Source organism: Siniperca chuatsi, linkage group LG4 (genome assembly GCF_020085105.1).
Source record: "Siniperca chuatsi isolate FFG_IHB_CAS linkage group LG4, ASM2008510v1, whole genome shotgun sequence".
NCBI lineage: Eukaryota > Metazoa > Chordata > Actinopteri > Centrarchiformes > Sinipercidae > Siniperca > Siniperca chuatsi.
This window is the reverse complement of record NC_058045.1, coordinates 10,416,273-10,435,576: the sequence shown is the minus strand read 5'-3', so window position 1 is coordinate 10,435,576 and position 19,304 is coordinate 10,416,273. Positions and strand designations below refer to the sequence as shown.

Here is a 19,304-nt window from a genome sequence, read left to right as displayed (position 1 = left end):
CCTACATTTACATGAAAAGCTATAACGTGGACTGACTGCGTTTTGTAGATGTGTATAGAATACTTCCTTGCCAGTGTCACAGTGATAGCAATGACTAAACTTTGTGCAAAACAATCCTGCACATGATCCAAACACACAATCTCACATAGCCAGGAACCACAAAAACACACACCTACATAATACACATTTATACATGAATGCACACAAGCACACAGTATTTATTTTGACAGACAGAAGTAATATCCTTCCCTGGATATCAGATGCAAACTCAAAGAAACCACCACAAAGAAAAGGCACAGAATAGTGTTTCACAAAGATAAAGGTAAAAGCAGATTAGTTAGTACTTAAACATAGATACATTATGAACTATTTGATTCTAAGACATTAAGTGTTACAAATGTATGATACCGTAAACAAATGCATAAAATAACTCTGCATAGCATATACTGAAAGACACAGATAGAGACAGAGGCCTAAGCAGGTGACACTGACAAAAGACTCCATAAAGATTATGAAGGAACAGTTGTAGAGACTCACAGGAAGGACTTGACGTCCAGGCCACGATTCCGGATCTGGTCCATCATGTAATCCCAGCTGCCAGGATTGGCACGTGAACGCCCTCCTGCTCCACCTCCCCTATAGCGAGAGGCACCTGCTCCTGCTGGGCTGCCCCGTGCACCCCGGAGACCGCCTCGTGTACCTGCACCCCCACCCTCACCACTGCTGCCACCTCCCTCTCCTCTCCCAGCACCCCCACCTCCCCCAGGCTGTCCAGGTGCAGTGTGTAATTGTCCCAAACTCTGGGATGTGGTGGGGGGATGGCCGAGACCAGGCCCTGATGGGTGGATGAGAGGCTGCTGAAGACTCTGCTGGCGCAGCAGCGTCCGAGGCCGGGCCGGACCAGAGGGGATGTGCTCCAAAGTGGATGCATAGGATAAGACTGGATCCCCAAAGCTGGGAGGGCAGAGGAGCAGGGAGGAAAGAGAGCGCGAAAAAGGCCACGGCCGGCAGAGTACAGGATGATGAGGAGGGAGGAAGGAGTCAGAGGGCACGGAAGAGGAAGAAGAAGAAGTAGATGTAGGAGAGGAGCCGTGGCAAGAGGAGGTGAGTTGGTCAGAAGTGATGAGGTCAGGAGATGAGAAGTAGAAGAGTGGGAAAGAATCATCAGAGATGAGACAAGGTGGCACAGGACAGTAGGGAGACACAGCAGAAGAAGACAGGTTGACGTCAGGATGGATACAGGAAAGTTCATCCAAACAGGAAGTTGATGATCGTGAGGGAGAGGAGGAGGATGGAGGAAGAGTGGTATTTGAGGACAAAGTGGAGAAGGAGGCGGAAGGAGGAGCGTTGGGAGGTGGAGACAGGAGGAGGAGGAGAGAGAAAGAGAGCAACGTGAGGCAGCAGCAGTAACAGCAGTAGCAGAAATAGCAGTAGAAGGTGCAGCCTGAGTGATCGCTGTGTGCTGTGTACTGCTTATAGGGCTGCGTCGGGCAGTGTGCAGACTGTGAGCTCGCCCTGTGCGTCTGCGTCAGATGTGTATGCACCCTACGTGTCTGCGCGGTCTGAGCATGCTGTTTGCGTGAGGGTGTGTTTCGCGAGGGCAGTGGTCGGATGTGCACTGTCCGCACGGGCGTGGTGCGATTCTGTGCCACGTGACCGCGTCGAGGCGTGTGGGTCATGGTTTTGCAGCTTCCAGGCCTTCTTGATGAGGGTGTTTTGGTCTGATGAGAGATCCCCATTTCCTCTACTCGTCAGTCAACTTTTTCCATCTCTGATAGCCACTCTTCCTTTCTCTCTAAGTCTTTTTCGTCTTTTAAATACATGCTGCACCTCTAGAGACATCCTAACAGCCAACCAAGTCCTACAGTATGACTCCCTCCCTCTGTCAGCCTCTCATTTTCCACTCCTCCCCTTTATAAATGCTGTTTAATTGGCTCATTGCCTTTCTTAAAAATGTTTCAGCAGTCCCATCAACATGAAGGTGTGCGACACATTACAGTTGTACGCAGTACAGTTTCTTGTATCATCTTTTTTATGTTTTTTTCTACTCACTAAATATATCCTCCTCTCTCTCAGATTGCTGTGTAACCCAGACTACCAGAATTAGGTCATGAGAAAGCTATTCAGTCAGTTAGGTGCAGTTAGATGCTCTGCTCTGCATTACTTCACCTAACGCAATTTTGCATAAGGCTTTTAGAGTGCTATCCCTCATATTTAACTGTCACAAATAAAAGGGGGAAAAAAGGTAAATGGTAGGTTTTGCAGAAATGAAACAGTTTATGGGCAAAGCAGAAGAAAAGGAGAATAAGAGGAGTGGCTTTACGCAGTGACAGAAAGATGGAGAGAGCGATGGGAACGATAAGAGGGTGATGATGGAGGAGAGACAGAAAATGGGGTGCGAGACACAAACACAAGAGACACAGACACTTATAGCAGCCTGAAAATAGAATCCAATTATAGACAGGGGGCAAAAAGAAAGATGAGAAGAGGAGAGAAGGAGGGAATGAGGAGTGAGGTAGTGATGAGTGTAAATGTGTTGTGGAGGAAGAATTCACAAGCACGAGGTGCCAAAGGAAGGTGCAAAAAATCACGAAGAACCGAAAATTAACTGCCTCATTTACAACACACTGAATATAGACCCCAAATCATGTCGTACGTCATGGCTGTGGGATACATGCAGTCAACATGCAGCTCACATTTCAGGCTAAATCTTAATTAAAAGGTGCGTTGGCATGGCATGAGGAATTATTTTAGACAGTGTGTGAAAATGAGACTATTTCTGTATTGCATTTTTGAAAGCAGACTTGCGGCAGTGCAGTTCGTCACATAAATAAATCATATTCTCCTGCAGATTTATACAGGAGCAGCTGGGCCGATTGTGTCAGCTGAAGGTTTGAGTCAGCGCAACACAGGTCGAGCAACTATTGTTATCGTCTCGTGATGACGAGAGTTCACATTTCTCGAGTGCTCACACCTTGATCTGTGCTCACACGCTCACCTTGACACCTGAGCTGCACTTTCCTCCCTGCTGAACTTGACCTGACTCTCCCTCTTTCTACTCGGAACTGATTCATTCATCTAATCAGGCTGCTGCCGAGGTAAAAATGTGTAAGAATAACATTTGCGATGTAATAACGTGTTTATTCTGCTGCACAGTGACTGAAATGTTCGGTTTTTCTGCTCGGTTCTGAACTCACTCGCTGGGTCTTAATCCTCCGGACTGCATGTGGCCCTGGACGGTCTGCCACTTCCCGGCCTTCGCTCCCTCTGTCACCATGCTCTTCACGCTGTCACTGCGATAAGGACCCCCCAAATCATCCCCATGCCCAGTTGCTGCCCCCTTCTGACCCCCTGATACTGCCCCACTAAGAGAGACAGACAGGGTGCGGAGGTCCCACAGCAGACAGAGGGTATAGAAGAGGGAGAATAATGACAGGCAGAGGGAAAAAAGACCAAAGAGTGTGAGAAAGACAGACACAAACACAAACACACACACACACACAGGAAAATAGATTGAGCAACCACATGGCTAAGGAAGTGAGACAGATCAGTAGAGTGTGTGAGGGGGCAGGTCTAGTTTTCCAGGCCAAGTGAGAGGCAGATTGATGAAAAGGTCTGGAGTCCAGTGTGGAGAAAGAGGGGGATGTGGGAGAGGAGAGCAGGGAGGAAGAAGAGGATGTGGGAGAGGAGAGCAGGGAGGAAGAGGAGGAGGAGGAGGAGGAGGAGGAGGAGGAGGAGGAGGAGGAGAATTTATAAGGAGCCTGTGGAGGGTGGAAAACCAGCAAGAAGTCACTCCTTTGGACCAGGAGGACCAATACTACAGCTGCCAGCATTCACTAGCGGCAACAGTATGTGGACGCTGGTTATTTAGTTCTTATTCTCTCATTCATTTAGGCATTTGGGGCTTGAGATGTGCTACTACACAAGGCAATTCAATGGTAGCAACTTGGAGCAATGGGAGGGCGGCTTGTACTGAAGTGCCTCATGAGCAAATAATCTCATTTGGGAAGTCATCCAGAGTGACATTCGGTTAAATACAAGTGCATTTGCTCCTGTAAAACATCGATTACACTGTATTTTTAGATCTTAATGTGTAATATTTCAATTTTTTTAAAGATCTACTTGTCATTTGATCACCACTTAGCATCAATAAGAGTAAACAGGAAGTAGTGAAATATCTGCACCACACAGTGGAAAGGATTATAAGGGCAATCTAACCATATCGACCTCAAAAAAGGATACAAGGCACAGAAATTAATCAGTGTTCATACTGAAGAGCAGTTGTCAACTGAGACTTCTTCTGAAAACTGATTTTAGGTTTAAAATGTCATGTCTACTCTGAAAGCAGGGATGATCAAAAATAAAGCACAGTAGTGCCCTCTGGTGACATGATTACATTTCATTCATATGCATGGTGCTCCTGCTCCAGGAGACACAAAATAGGAGGCACAGAAGACATTGTCATCTGGTGTGCACGCGTGGGATCAGGGGTTGCTACACTTGCATCATGTCCCTTTGAAAGTCACCTTTCACATTTAATTTTGACCAATTGACCTGACAATGCACGTGGATAAGTTATCAATCACAACAACCGCATGGATGACACTGCTGAAGCAACAGTCAACACAGGAGAGACATGGGCCTCATTTATCGAGCCAGGCACAAGGTGAATGTCTTTACTCTTTATTAAAAGTAGGAAAACAAATAAATGGGACCATGAATCACCAAGAGTAGTTTAATTAATATAGCACTGAGATATCAATCCTGTTTCTGACTGAACTTCACTGAGAGTAGAAGTGATTTACAAAAGAAATATAGCCACATAATCTTTGACAGCTATTCATCTCAAAGCTTGATCAAATAAAGTATAATATACAGTACAAATAATTCACCTAACTTGATGAGTAAATTGAAAAATGGTTTGTGTCAATTCAGCAGGTTCATTTTTTTTAAGATTGTGTCATGGCATGGGTCATGTTGCTGACATCAAATACATAACAAGGTCAATATTGAAAAATGATAGTACTGAACATCCAATAGGTAGGTAACCTGTTTGATAAATGAGGCCTAGTGTCATTACAGAGACTGAAAGCTGCTGATCTCGAGAGAATGTCAAACAGGAAATGATTTCCCAGCTATCTGATGGCTTAAGTGGCATATTATTGATTGGACTCAGGAGGTCGTCTCCTGTTTCTCCTAGTCAAAAACATAATGTTCATTATCATAATATTTTCTAATGTTAAATGAATGTCAGTGTTTTTACTGGATCACACACTACAGTGAAAAGTTAATCTATTTTTTACCGCTGGACAGACAAAAACTTGTGAAGACAGGACCTGCTGAAAAACAGCTTTATGGACAATAAATGACAACCTTGAGGGTTTCTTAAAAAATGAACTTCTCAAGACAAAAGCACTAAGGTCTAAAGCTGGTTTCCTGAGATCAGCAGCCATCATCTTCAGGCAGAGTTTTCAGACAGTAATCCATATATCCACTGCGTTCGTAAGCACACTGCTGCCTCCTTTCTCCAGGCAATTTAACACACAGTCCTCAACAGCTAGGTCTATTAAAGATGACCAGTTATTAGACAGTTTATCAGACAGATGTCTGGTAGCAGGATGTCTAAGCTTAGTGTCCTTTCGGTGCCCAGAGGGAGATAGGTATGACCTTGCTAGTGCTTTATTGGATTCAAGTGCCTAGTGAGTGAGAAAAATTACTTTTATTTCATCATGGAAAAACACTGTTACCTTATCTACTGATATGATGGACAGTAGACACAGTTCAAGTGGTATGATGTTAGTGCAGTACACATTAGATATCAGGTTGATGGGGATCAGAGAGAAGCCACAGATGGATGTAAACCACAGGTGAACACTGGCACCACACTGCAACCTGGTTTAACGGTCAACCCTCCTCCACAACAACAACAACAACCGGCGAATTTCAGTTCACACAAGCAAAGGACAGAGAGAGATACACAGATTACAGAGAAGGTGGGTTAAAGTATGCACATATCTTTTGGAGAGAAAGGCTACGAGGGTTGTCCGTCTCCATGGTTACACCCCATGGGAGAGAGGTGAGAGGTTAGAGGTCAGAAGTTAGTGGGACTGGCAGGGCTGTAGGGAGTGGGGGGGCATCTGAACATGCGCCTCTGTGTTCATTAAGAGGTGACAGGATGTGAGGAGTAGCGGCAGAAATTAGCCTGGGGATGTTACAGGACTGCGCTGCTTTGCCGCTGCAGTAATAGTGAAATGGCTATCGCGGGAATGCTGTAATGTGCGTGTATGACATTTCCTACACTCACATTTCCCAAGCAGATTATGACTAATCATTAGTAACCACTTCTCCCCTCCAGTGTGCTAACATTGGGTGGGTTGTTATTGTTGTCGTTATTACTATTGTTGATGGAAATCATATTATACAACAATAATAATTCTAGAAATGTGCAGTTTGTGTATATTGCAGCACTATGACATTTTTCAAAAGGCCTTTGGCTAAATATCCCTGGTTACTCATGAGAAAATTTTGTCCTCAGGAATAGAAAAATAATCGAGATTATGAAACTAGGTGGTCTGTCAGGCATTACAATATCCACATCCAATGGTTCAATTTGATGAGTGGCTAGTGGTGACTGCACAGCTAGAAAAGGGGATGGTGTGTGGAGGGGAGAGGATAGGAAGGGAAAGAAAGGGAATAAAGCAAAGAACAGGGAAGAGGGAAGGGAAAGGGAAAGGGGAGAGTGGCACTGCCCCTGCCTCGTTACAGCCCTGCTCAGGGGGAAGTCTCTTACCAGCCTTGAGCCAAGACTCACTTGAGTGTGAGGCGAGGATCTCCATATGGGGCATAGGGAGAAATGTTTAGTACGAACTCCTTGGGCGGATAGGAGCTCCACCTCTGCTGCACTGTGCTGCTGTCATTGTTATTCCAAAAGTCTCTGTCTAGATCACTGTGGCCAAAGAGAGAGACAGGTCAGAGCAACACAACTATGCGACAGCCTTGGCACCAACCAATCATTCGCAACAGGCGTTCCTGCTTTTGGAGATGATGTAATGGCTTGGTTTGAGGAAGACGGTTGGTCCTTCAGCTGCATCAAATGGGAGTTTGAAACAAAACAGGCCCAGATTAATGTCTATTTTTCCACCTGAAGTAGACAAATAACCATAGTGGTTCAATTTACAAATTAAAAAAGGGGCAGCCTGGGGGAAAAAGGCATTCACAAAAGCTTTTCATAAAGCAATGTGCTGTAGCAAAGACACAGAGAGGTAGAGAAGGAGATAGGTAGCAAGGAAAGAGGAAGTCATAATCTGATGAATACATACAGCATGTGATTACATTCTGTTCATCTAGCACAGCACCACTGATGAAACACATTTGAGTAAACATTAAGAAGTCTGGCCCCCATCCTCAGCTTGAGCAGTGAGAACGCATGAAACGCATGAGACACAAGGCAGAGAGATAAATCGCAAACAGTCAAAGTAGAGGAGGAAAAGGTGAGCAGAATCACTGATGTCATACAAGTCACACAGCAGTGGTCAGAGCCGTAGCACAGGGACAGAGCAGGAGAGAAAGGCAATGCACAAAGACAAGAAGTTTGAAGCCGAAATGACCGACAGAGCACACCAATGCTGCTGGAGCCAGTGTGAAAGAAAATGCAAAAATTTAGAGACCCAAGTCAGAATACATTCACATAGCCCAACTTTAGTGCTTAAAACTGTCCGTACAGAAAATAAAAAGTAAACACAGACGCTCAAAAATAGCTGAGACAGCAGGCTATAGAAGAAAAGTGGTGATGAGCAGGTTAACAGAGGCATTTTGTGGAATAAAGTATTGTCCTTAGCATTACAAAGCTGACATTTTCTGGTATTGACCTATTGCCTTGTTTCATCAAGAACAGAAAATACCTTAATCTTAGTTTGAGCCCTGTAAGAAATGTTAGATCAAAATCTTCCCAAACCCCCTCTGTTTACTTAAACCTGCACCATTTTAAGCAGTGCAGAGGCATGGCTAAAGGCCTGCACTTAAGGGAGACCTATATTACAACCCATAAGATAAGTGAGCAGACTCGTCCAGCCAAAAGCTTCACAGGTAAGATAATGCAGATTTAATCTATACTGATTAAATCACTAACCTTTCATTTAATGTCTGCCCAAACATGCTCTTGTAGAGATTGTGCTCTTCAAGATAAAACAACAGGCTTCATTTTCTGACTGGTTTGTGTAGTGTACATCGAGGGACTCAAAGCTGAACCAAATGGAGTTAACTATCACCAGATTATTCTACCCCAACCCGTTACCAGGCACTTACTTGATGGCTTTCTTCTCCCCTCGCCCACGTGCTGAGTCTGGAGTGTCTGCTGTTTCCACTCCTGGCTTATTCCTCTTTCCCTTGAGCCAAGGAGAGGGAGGGGATGACAGAGAAAGCAAAGAAACAAAAGGTTAGCTTACATTTGTTCTTTAAAACTGTTTTTTGCTATACTAATTTCAAGTGCAAATGCCTCTCCCATTATCTCAGGAACACTGTGCCATCAGTCCTTAACCTGATGGTCTCCTGATTACACTCATCAAAGTCAAATCAAATCTGCTGTGGAGAGCCATTTCTGACTATGATTATCATTCACACCACCCTGAAATTTACATGGCAATTGCCTCTTTAAGGTAATCCGCTGGGTACTGGAGAGAAGCCTCTAGAAAGTCCCACACCAGCCTGATTTCAAATAGCTAGAGCATGACCTGCTGTAACCATGGAAATAATGGCAATTTAAAGGCTTTGAAAAGTGAGGTCTGCTGGGCGCATTCTACTGGAAAAGCTCATTACAGTTAAAGGTGTTTCACACGTGTCACAATGCAAGTAATCACTATTGACACTTTGCTACAAGTGAGACATGGAGGGGATCAGTCTAAAGCTGCCTCACCCCCCTAAATACCACGCATGCTTGCCTGACAGTGATGCTCTGATACACATCAAGGATAGGCGAGGATTCTCCATCCCAGAAGATGAGTGGGAAGCATACACACTGAGCTGCTACCATGGCTTGGCTTGGACAATTGGTTCTTAAGCTGGCTGGAGGACGATTTCCTGTGGTAGGTTTGCTTGTTGGGGGCTGAGCATGGAGCTGGAGACTGGAGATCTCAAGCTGGACTATGGTTATGTATGGACTGGACTAGGCAACCTCCCTGCTTCCACTTTACTCTTGTAATGAGCCTTCATGATAAGCCTTACCAGACCTTACTAGAGTTCTGCTATCCGACCTTAACCCCAGCGACAACGTATCAGGTTTGGGTCAGGTTCCGGCTGTTTGGTCATGAAACGTTTTGGGCTCTGGTTTACTTATTTCCAAATAAAATTTCTCTCTTCTGTCTATGACTGTGCCAATCGTCTCTATCCATGCCTATGTACATACGTGAATGATAATCAGACTGAATTGCCATTTCGTTTTTGCCTTGACAGACTCAGTTGGCCTAGTATATATTATATTGTCATTGCCAGTTTTTTTTTTTATATTAGTGAGAAAACCTGTGCTGTCCATCCAAACCAAGCGCGTTACTTTGTCTTTGAGCAAGACAAATAAAAATATAGCCTTGGGTCTCGGGTTCGGTTTGGGTCTCAGATTTTAGCAGCATCAGTCAGGTTCAGTCAGTTTGGGTCTTAAAGGTGCTAATATGGATGAGGTTCAGGTCTCAGTTTTAGGCCCCTCCAGAATTCTAGACCTGATCAATAAGAACCACAAACAACAGGCAGTCAGTAGAAGATACCTTCCCCTCCAGTGGCAGCCAGATCAGCACCTTGTGGCACCAAGAGGAAAAAGTTCTTATAGAGGTGGCAGCAAAACGTTATCTGACCACCTGTCTAATCTAAATAGTTTTCTTTAAGGCTTGGCAGCATATGCAGCACATGCAGCATTTACAAGTACCCACATTCAACCTGTAAACAGAAATCCGTGGAGCCACTAAACATGGGGAAAAACACAGAGAGGCAATCAGCCAGAGGTTATGTATGAATTTCTGACAGACTGAACCGTCTCAGATCTATCTATGATGCATGCATCACTTATACATAGCAGAAGCGTATGAAAATGCAAATTGTGCCGCAGCCTATATTTTGAGCTTCAGAACCTAACAGGCAGACTGATATCATTTCAAACTACAGTCCACACCTTGGATATTGTGGCTTTGGATATTGTTGGACCTGTTACAAAGCCAGAGTTGACAATAGCACCGCTGAGCAAAAATGATAAAGCCCACAATGGCACTACTGAGCAAAAATGATATCCATCACAAACAAGGAAACAAAGCCGCTCATCTATTGTATAATCAGCACTAACCTGAAATAAAAAAGTCATCAAATGAATAAACATAGATCTGACAGGAACGACTAGAATAAAGTAACGACTAGTTCAAGTAACAAATGCATACAAGAGGTGTGTTTGTAACTTAATCACTGACTGACCATCATCGACATGGAAGTACTAAGTCTACATACTGAACACATCGCAACATGTCCGTATGTTTTCAGCCTACATTATAGAGACCATTCGTGATCTTTTATAGTCTGCTTTAGGCATTTGATAGCTGTTATCATTGGCTTGACATGCTGGCTGAATACATACAGTATGTACATACACCATTTTGAAGACACAAAGATGGATACAACCTACCATTAAAGCTTCAAAACATCTGCATGCCCAAGAGGTATATTCTTCCCCATACAAAAACTCATTATACATAAGCACACCGCAATAAATACTGTATTCTTGTATGATAATTTCTGGGGAGGCAAAACAGTCTGAATTTCTGTCAGGCGAGGACAAGCTATCAAAGGAAACTCATGTATCATTCAAATCTATCGTAAAAATTTCAGGAAGGTGGGAAGACACAGAGGATGAGTGAGAGTCCAGTACAGAAAGAGGGGTGAGAGCTGAAAATAGAAATCAAATTTAAAAAAAAAAAAAAAGAGGCAGCCAGCAGAAGAGTAAAACAAGGACAGTGCAGACGAGATGGGAGGGAGGGGCAGGTGCAAAAAGTGAATTGAGAGAAACAGTGAGTGACAGGAAGTCCCAAGTGTATTGGATGTGAAAACAAGGAAGGACTTAAACACTCTGCAATGGGCACTGAGTCCAATGATCATCATTTCCATATACACACACACACACACACACACACACACACACACACACACACACACAAAGAATTACACAGCTTCAAAACCATCTCCTCAACACCTTTCCTCCAGCTCATTCACAAGAGTGGATAACAAACACTCTGCTTCTATCTTCAAGGGAGTTGTGGAGGCTGCAGGGATCCATAGTGATGAACTTAACAAAGCTCACCAGCTCTAAAGACATGATGCAAGAAACGATAAAGAAAATCAGCTCAATAAATAAAATGAGGGTTAAAGCAAACCAATGGAAGAGTGAGCTATTCCCCACCTCATCCTCTACTCAAATACCCTTGAAAATACTTAAGTCTAATTTAAACCAGTCGTCTTTTTTGTTAAACGACAAAGGGTTTCACACGATTACAGTATTCAGTGCTCTTTGGCTCTGAGCCATGAGTTCAAAATAGCTCCTCCAACTGATGTGATGAACCAATTATGAGACATACCCAAATTGCAGCAAGCCTCAACTTGGACACAAAAAGCAATCCACTAACACTTTTTAACAACCAAACCACAACAGAGCTTGTTATAAATGACATTACTGAAGTCTAGTACAATACATGAGCAGGTGTGTCGTAGTGAGGGGAATAGTGGAACTTAAGTATCCAGGGCGCGAATTACAGGGGAGCCAGGGGGAGCTTGGCTCCTCTTACTAAGACATAAGCTCCCCTGAAAACATGATTTGTGAAATTTTGGGGGGGGTCTCTAAAATACTGACAACATGCTGTTTTTTCCAAGTTCCATTTTTCTGTATCTTCAACATCATGGATCATGCATAAAACTAGGCTATTGATTTATGATTCATGCATGAGGCCTCAGTGGTCGCTTCTGTTTTAAAGTAAGGGTCAGTCCCAGTTAACTGCATTATTCACTGTTAGCACTATATTGTGTGTGATGGGTGTTGATGAGGACTGGATCCCGTGTAGGCAGCCTGGACCATTATTGTTGGTATTTACAATGCTCATGCATGTGTGTGTTGTTTTAGGCTGGTTTGTTGATACGTGACCCCCGTATTTGATGTTTTAAATTGTATTGAGAAATGATTGTACTCATCTATGTGATGGGTAACTTTGACCGTTGTTGATAAGGACTCGATCCCTTAGGCAGCCTGGCGTGCTCTGTCATTAAGTTTGTTTTTTTATCTGCAATTTTGAAATATTACATTATTAGCATTATAGGTCAACTATTACTGTTGGCCAAATAAATAGTTCACCAGACTAAATATCTTGTTTCAAAACCATATTAGAGTCTCTCAGCCATCTCGATCAGTTTTACTGACCACAAATGTTTACATTAAAGTGACAAAGCCCTCTAGCAGTCGCAGTTATTATGACAGGAGCAAAGTAGGAAGTCAGGTGACGTGTAATAGAGCAGGAGGTCAGGGTGGATGGATGGGTCAATGAAACATTGGACTTAAACACTGCTGTTTGTTTCAAGAAAAAAACATTGACTCAACTGTTCTTTTCTTTAAAGCATGAACACGATTGTTCCCTAACCTTAACCATGTGTTTATTATTGTCAACATGACGACGAAGGTCCCCTAACCTTCACGATGTTTCCAAAACCATAACTAACTACTTCTTTTAACCCAAACTATGATCTTTCCCTAAACCTAACCAAGTCGTTTTTGTGCCTAAACCTCACCAAACCTTAACCACAGCATTGTCACATCATAAAATTTAATTTGTTACGCTTTTGGAAGGCACGGACATATGATGTCACCCTGACGGTAGTCATTCTAGAGGGCATGGACAAACAACGTATTTTGTCGTTTAAAGGTGGGGTATGCGATTCTAATCCAATACATGTCTTTTTGTCAAATTCAGTGAATATCTCCTCATGGTCCACTAGCTGTCTGTTCTGTGTGTGCACTGAAAAAAAACTTGGGTGTTTGTACACAGCCCTGGATCTGTAAATGGGAAATAAACAAAATGTCTTGTACCAGGCCACACAACACTATTCCAGCCATGATTTGTGTGTCAGGTATTGTTAAATGACTTGCCTACGGACATTCAGCTTACTTTCTAGTTTGCCAAGATATGCTGTTGTTGTGAGTTTAGGAAATTACGTTCTATAATGTTCAAAAATCTTCATAGGCGTCACACTAATTACAGTATATTGACAAAAGAGGGCTGAAATATGCTGAGATTTCAAATTGTGCAGACACTTAATTCCTGATTACCCTAATAACCACTACAAATTCATGTGTTTACTTGCTTGTTTACTTGCTGATTCAGTTATTTGTACAGGCGTGACAGTGGATGTATTAAAAGAGGAAAGGGGCCCACTGAGGCTCCATATTCCATGCGGAGCTGCAGATGAGTGAGAAAAGACTTGGTGTTGGACTGCCCAGGGTGATGCTGAGGGTTTTCTTGAAGAATACAGACATGAGAGGAGGCAGCGTGAAACGACCACTCTCTCTGTCTCAGTTGGCAGCGCACTGCCTTCCAACACCCAGCTGTGTTTGTTTGCTGTGAATTAGCAGGCAGCAAGAGTCTACATGCTCGCTCAATATTACCCACATCACACCATAATTAGAGAGGAGTGCACTATTAAAATGGTCGTCCGCTGCTAAATCATCAAGTGATCATTCGTTTTTAGCATCTGTCCAAACAAATTTTTTTTTTATACCTGCGTTCTTCTGTAGTGTTCGCTGACATCGAGAAGCATGTAATTGCAGAGGCATAAAATTTACATATCACCAGGAATGCTGCCAGCACTATCTGCCACTTGAATGTGACAGGTCAAGGCTTTAGATCCACATGTTATTAAAATATTCACAATGATTGGGACTGTTCTTCTTTGAACTTCTATAATTATTGATTTTCACATCTTCTCTCTCCTCAGATTGGCATAATTACTATCATCCTGCTAACAACTGTGAACTCCTAACTCTCAGTTAATGCAACCAAAATACTGAAGGTTGTTGATACAAGTGCAACAGGGATCAAATCACACTGTGAATCTGGTCAGGTCCAATCTCAACTCCACTCACAACTATGTCACGGATCAAACAGCACAGGGCTCACAGGAGCAAGCAGAGGGTTTCTGAATGCCAAACAGCCACTGCTGCTCAAACAGATGTTAGCTGCACCACCTCTGATATCCGAAAATCCCACCCAACACCTGTGACACAAGCCCCTGCTGACAATCATCAGCCCCACAATGCAGGAGCTTAACAACCATGTGACTCGTTGCATTATTATTTTTATTTTTGTTTTGTTGTTGTTGTTACCACCTTTGTATCTAATTACCAAACTTATAATAAAGACAGACATGAAAGCAAACAAAATCAATCAATACAGAAGAATAAGTGCTGTGAAACCTGAGTAAAAAGTCGCTTATAAAAATGACATTGGCATAGCGCATATTCTAAAAATTTCATGCTGATGCATCTATAAACAGCAATAAGCAAACAGACTTAGCAAGCAGCAGAAGGAGACGATAGCATTCAATGCGCAGTACTTCCAGGGGGCTTAGATAACAGAAAGCCAAGCAGGAGGGAGGCTTCAGGATGACTGCACATGAGGACTTTTAAAATAAAACCCATCGCACTGGTTGCCAAAGCTAAAACACCGAAAGCAACACTCACCCAAAATGTCTTGTCTATTAACCTATGAATCATAACCAAAACTGGCACGGGCCCACTCGCAACTGACACGTGAAGCTTGAGGCAAACATTTGTTCTTATGAAAGCTGACACTGTCAAAGAGTACACTCAGAAATATCAAAAATGAAAGTTTTAGACGTGGACTGGCTCGTGGTAGTTTTATGTAAAATGAGCATTAACTACTGAGCACTGGTTTTTATTTACATTTTTGTGCATAGACAATCAACCTGCATGAATTTACAGTATATTAGATACAGTATGCATCTATAATAAAGGGTCTCAGTTGAAAGTAACTGTGTTTATGCTAATCATACTGTATATACATTCTAATAATGTGCTCAGGGAATATAGTGCTACAGAGATCAAGGGAAGTGAGGGAGTGGAAACAGTTTCTGTAACAACTTTTTTTAGAAGAACAGATTGTATAGCTGCTGTGCCTTCATAGTTGTTAGTCACATATAGAAAATAACACACCTTAAGGATGATGATATTAATGTGAGAAAATCATTTTTAACTATTTGCATTTTGTCAAAGTGCAGTGCATCATCAATAACATGTTTATCATTATAGAAATGACTGCCATTTATCTGAGTCACGTTTTATTATTTTGTACATAAAGCAGCTGTGTTTAATGTGGTTTCACACCAGTGGGCGGCTGACATTTTTCACAAAGTAAGTGGTCTGGGGACTACAAAGGGCTTAATTAATGCCACTCTGTGTTACCCCCCCATCACACACACACACACACACACACACACACAAACACACACACACACACACACAAACACATGCCCTCAAGTAACCAGGATAAGATGCAATGTGTACAAACAGCATCACCGCTGAGATAGAAGCCTATCAACTTGTGTGTGAAGATGTGGTTGATAGTGGCTTTCACAGGGTCATAAGGCCAATAGATCGTCATCCTATCCCAGGCCGCCCCTGCTCTGTGGTTGCTGCATGGCTATGTCACAGGATGGAAATAAGATCCATTTACAGCAGTGCTCCAGAGAGGACCTCGGGCATTTTCCGAGATGCTGGCAGCAGAACTACTTCCACGTCCACGGCAGGAAACTAGGAGTCATTCACTGCTCCATTTACTTTAAAGTGGAATATCAAATATAACACAGTGTTCCAGCGAAGCAAACAATAGAAAGTGTTGTACCACTGTCCCATTTCAGCACAGACCATTTCCCCCTGGTTCATATTCGTTATAACGGCATTGACGAGTAATCTAGGTACAGTCACCTTCTGGGGATTCAAGCAATGCAAATGACATAATGTAGAGGGGCATGTGGTGTTCGGAGCCTGCTGCAATGCCAAATCCTGCCATCTGTGGACCAATAAGTTTCACAGCAGTGCAATGGTGAGCTGAAACAAGTTCCAGCCAACATTAAACTAAAAAAATAGGTGACCCGTGTTCCTGGGTTGTACAAGCACAGGATGAATTAGAAATCAATTAACTTTAAAGGCATGCAAATCTAAAAAGAAAATCAGTCAAGAGAGATGGCACCCAGCCGTACTGCTCTGTCTGCCTAATGAGTGGTTGCCTCCCTTTAATCAATCACATTTCATACCACATAATCACAATGACATGCCCTCTATTAGAGGTCAGTCTGCTTGATCTGTGTTCTGTTTCTCCTCAATGAGTGGACTGGTACTGATGCTGTATCAGCACAGTTTACTAACGTTGGAGCTATATCTGTCTGAGAGAGTCATTAGTTTGAGTCTACACTGTTGTGGTCATGTGGACACGGATGTAACTGTGGCCATTGTTTCTCTACAGAAACAAGCAGTGGTGTAAAGTACTCAAGTACTGTACTGAAGTAGTTTTCAAGTGCTTGTAGTTTACATGTGTATTTCCATTTTATGATACTTCACTACATTTCAGAGGGAAATATTGTACTTTTATGTATATTGTATTGCATTACATTTATTTAACAGTTATATTTACTAGTTACTTTTCTGATTAAGACATATGATAAGTTGTACATACATTATTATAGATTAAAACTATGGTTCCCGAGCTTTTTTGCTTGCTACCCCTTACAAAAAAGCCGTGTCCAGTTGGGGACCCTTGTCATGTTTCAGACATCTATGAGTTTTTAGCAATTCTGCCAAAGAGACATCTCCCCTCTAAACTTCTCAGATGTTTTTATTTAAGTAACAGTTTGAGGCCCAAAAAGGTCAAATTTCACAAAAAGCAAAGTCCAAAAAATGAATGCAAATTGGTGTAGCAGAACTTAACTTAACTTTTGTTCTTTGCTCCCTCATTAATCATCTCATAACTACCCAGAATTATCTTGTGACCCTTTGGAGGGGGCCCTAAATAAACTGTAGTTAAAATTAGCGCCACTAGCCAGCGACAACATTAAAATGCTGCTTTCACATTGATGCATCAGTATTACCAATCTAATAATATAATATATAATAATATATATGCCACAGGGGTCATTTTTCTGCAGAACAAGTGCTTTTACTGATGATACTTTAAGTACATTTTGTTGCTTATACTTATATACTGTTACTTGAGAAGGATTTTGAATGCAGAACTTTTAATTCATTGATTGCACTGCTGTTCTGCCCAGTCCAATTCATTATTATTCATATCCATCAGTATACTTCTGTGTATATAATGTGCATAGTACCCCTTGTAAAATATTTTCATAATATTGCTCTATCCTGCATTTATGCACACACTTTATATCCTGCACTTGCTTATTGCACTTCTGGTTAGACCTAAACTACATTTCGTTGCCTTGTACTTGTACATGTGTGATGACAATAAAGTTGAATCTAATCTAATCTAATCTAATTATAATGGAGTATTTTTACATTGTATTCGGATCTTTTACATGAGTAAAAGATCCGAATACCTCTTCCACCACTGGTAATATGTTTTCATTATATAACATATAACTGTCTTCTAACTGAAAATTCTCAGTTCAACAAGACTTCACATAATATTTACACAGATTTTCATAATATTTACACACATTGTCCTTTCTCCAATGCACTAAAGTGTCTTCTGCTAGTACACTCACAGCAGACAATGTTTATTAAGGCTCTCAGATTATTAAAGCATATTAAGATGGCAACAAATGTGACTGGAAGCTACAGTATATCTGTTAGTGAAGCTTGTGTGTTCACGCGTGTGTGTGTGTGTGTGTGTGTGTGTGTGTGTGTGTGTGTGTGTGTGTGTGTGTGTGTGTGTGTGTGTGTGTGTGTGTGTGTGTGTGTGTGTGTGTGTGTGTATAAACTCACCAGCTTGCGTTGACACCAACCACAGACGCCACAAAGAGCCACCAGCCAAACAGCACACACTGTCACTGCAAGGGAGACCAGGAACACACTGAGGGACACTGAGCCTGTACACACAAACACACACACACATACACAGGGAGGCAGAAAGACAGAAAAAAAATGAGAGATGCTTTTTTTTTTTATATACATAGATACATTTTCTTCATGGTGTGTAAAATAGAAACATGGGATGGAATTTTGCTACAGAGCTGATTGTATGTCACAGTCATGTTGTCAGATGGGGGCAACCCAAAAGAAAAAGCTGGGCCTTCTCCTTCCACGTCTAATTGAATAGCCAGACAGAGCTGCCATTTTTACATTCTGTCATAAGGAGCTGAGAAATACAATCTCATCACCACCCCCTTCGTGCCAGAGCATTTCAATACCTTTCCAGTAAGGGCTACAGCCAGGCATCACTCAGTTGCACACACATCACTGTCATGGTGTCACAGCTTGTTAACTGACAGGCTGAAAGTGAAGGGAGGAGGGGAAGTGGGGAGAGGAGAGTGGAGGGGAGGGGAGGCTGGGCTGACAATACAAGAGAGCTCATGATTAATGGGTATCAGTAGATGCCCAGTGAGAGAGTTTGCTCTGGAAGAGAATCATAAAAAAAACATAATCTATTGCTGCTCGCATGTGTCTCAGTATGTGTGTGTGTGTGAGATGATTCACACATGCACCTGTGCACCTACGTCTGTTTAAATGCTGGTTAACATATTGACAATAAGTGGATCTAAACCCGTGAGCACTTTGCGTTTCAGATTGCACGTTCTCCACATTTAAACAATTCAATGGCCTTCACTTTAGAGGACAAGGATATAAAGCCTCATTAAGCTTTGATATTTGCACACCGGGGGAAGATGCTGTAATGTATTCCAATTCGTGATTTCCTTCTAACAATTCTGATTTCTAAATATACAGTGATAAATGGGTGTCAGAAAGCATTTTCACACACCGCTGAGTGACAAACACTGACAAACACCCATGATTTCCTTTCAATAACTGGGTTTGTCTTCTCCTCAATTGCTGTCTCCTTCCCTTCCTCTGCTTGTCACAACTGGCCTTTTCATCTCACACCTCCATCATATCTTTGCTTTATTCTCCACTTCTCCATGTCATCTGGGAACAGAAGAGCTCAAAAAGGAGGAACAGTGGCGGGTAAACTTGTTTCATATGGAAAATAAGAATGGGATCAGCATTGTATTCCACAGCCTTCCCTCAGCCTCAACTGCTGTTTTGA

The 19,304-nt window shown here is 42.4% G+C and overlaps 1 protein-coding gene across 5 annotated transcripts in view; it reads right to left on the bottom strand.

Moving 5' to 3' along the window:
• syt7a (synaptotagmin VIIa) overlaps positions 1-19,304 on the bottom strand; it is an 82,912-nt gene that overhangs the window by 34,916 nt on the left and 28,692 nt on the right. For 3 of the 5 annotated variants that reach the window (XR_006377818.1, XM_044194516.1, XM_044194517.1), the window contains exon 1: positions 538-3,191. Coding sequence is in view for 4 of the 5 variants with exons in the window: in XM_044194516.1 (XP_044050451.1) it covers positions 538-1,739 (1,202 nt within the window). In the remaining variant the exon portion in view is untranslated. The other 2 variants (XM_044194518.1, XM_044194519.1) reach the window with 2 other exon arrangements.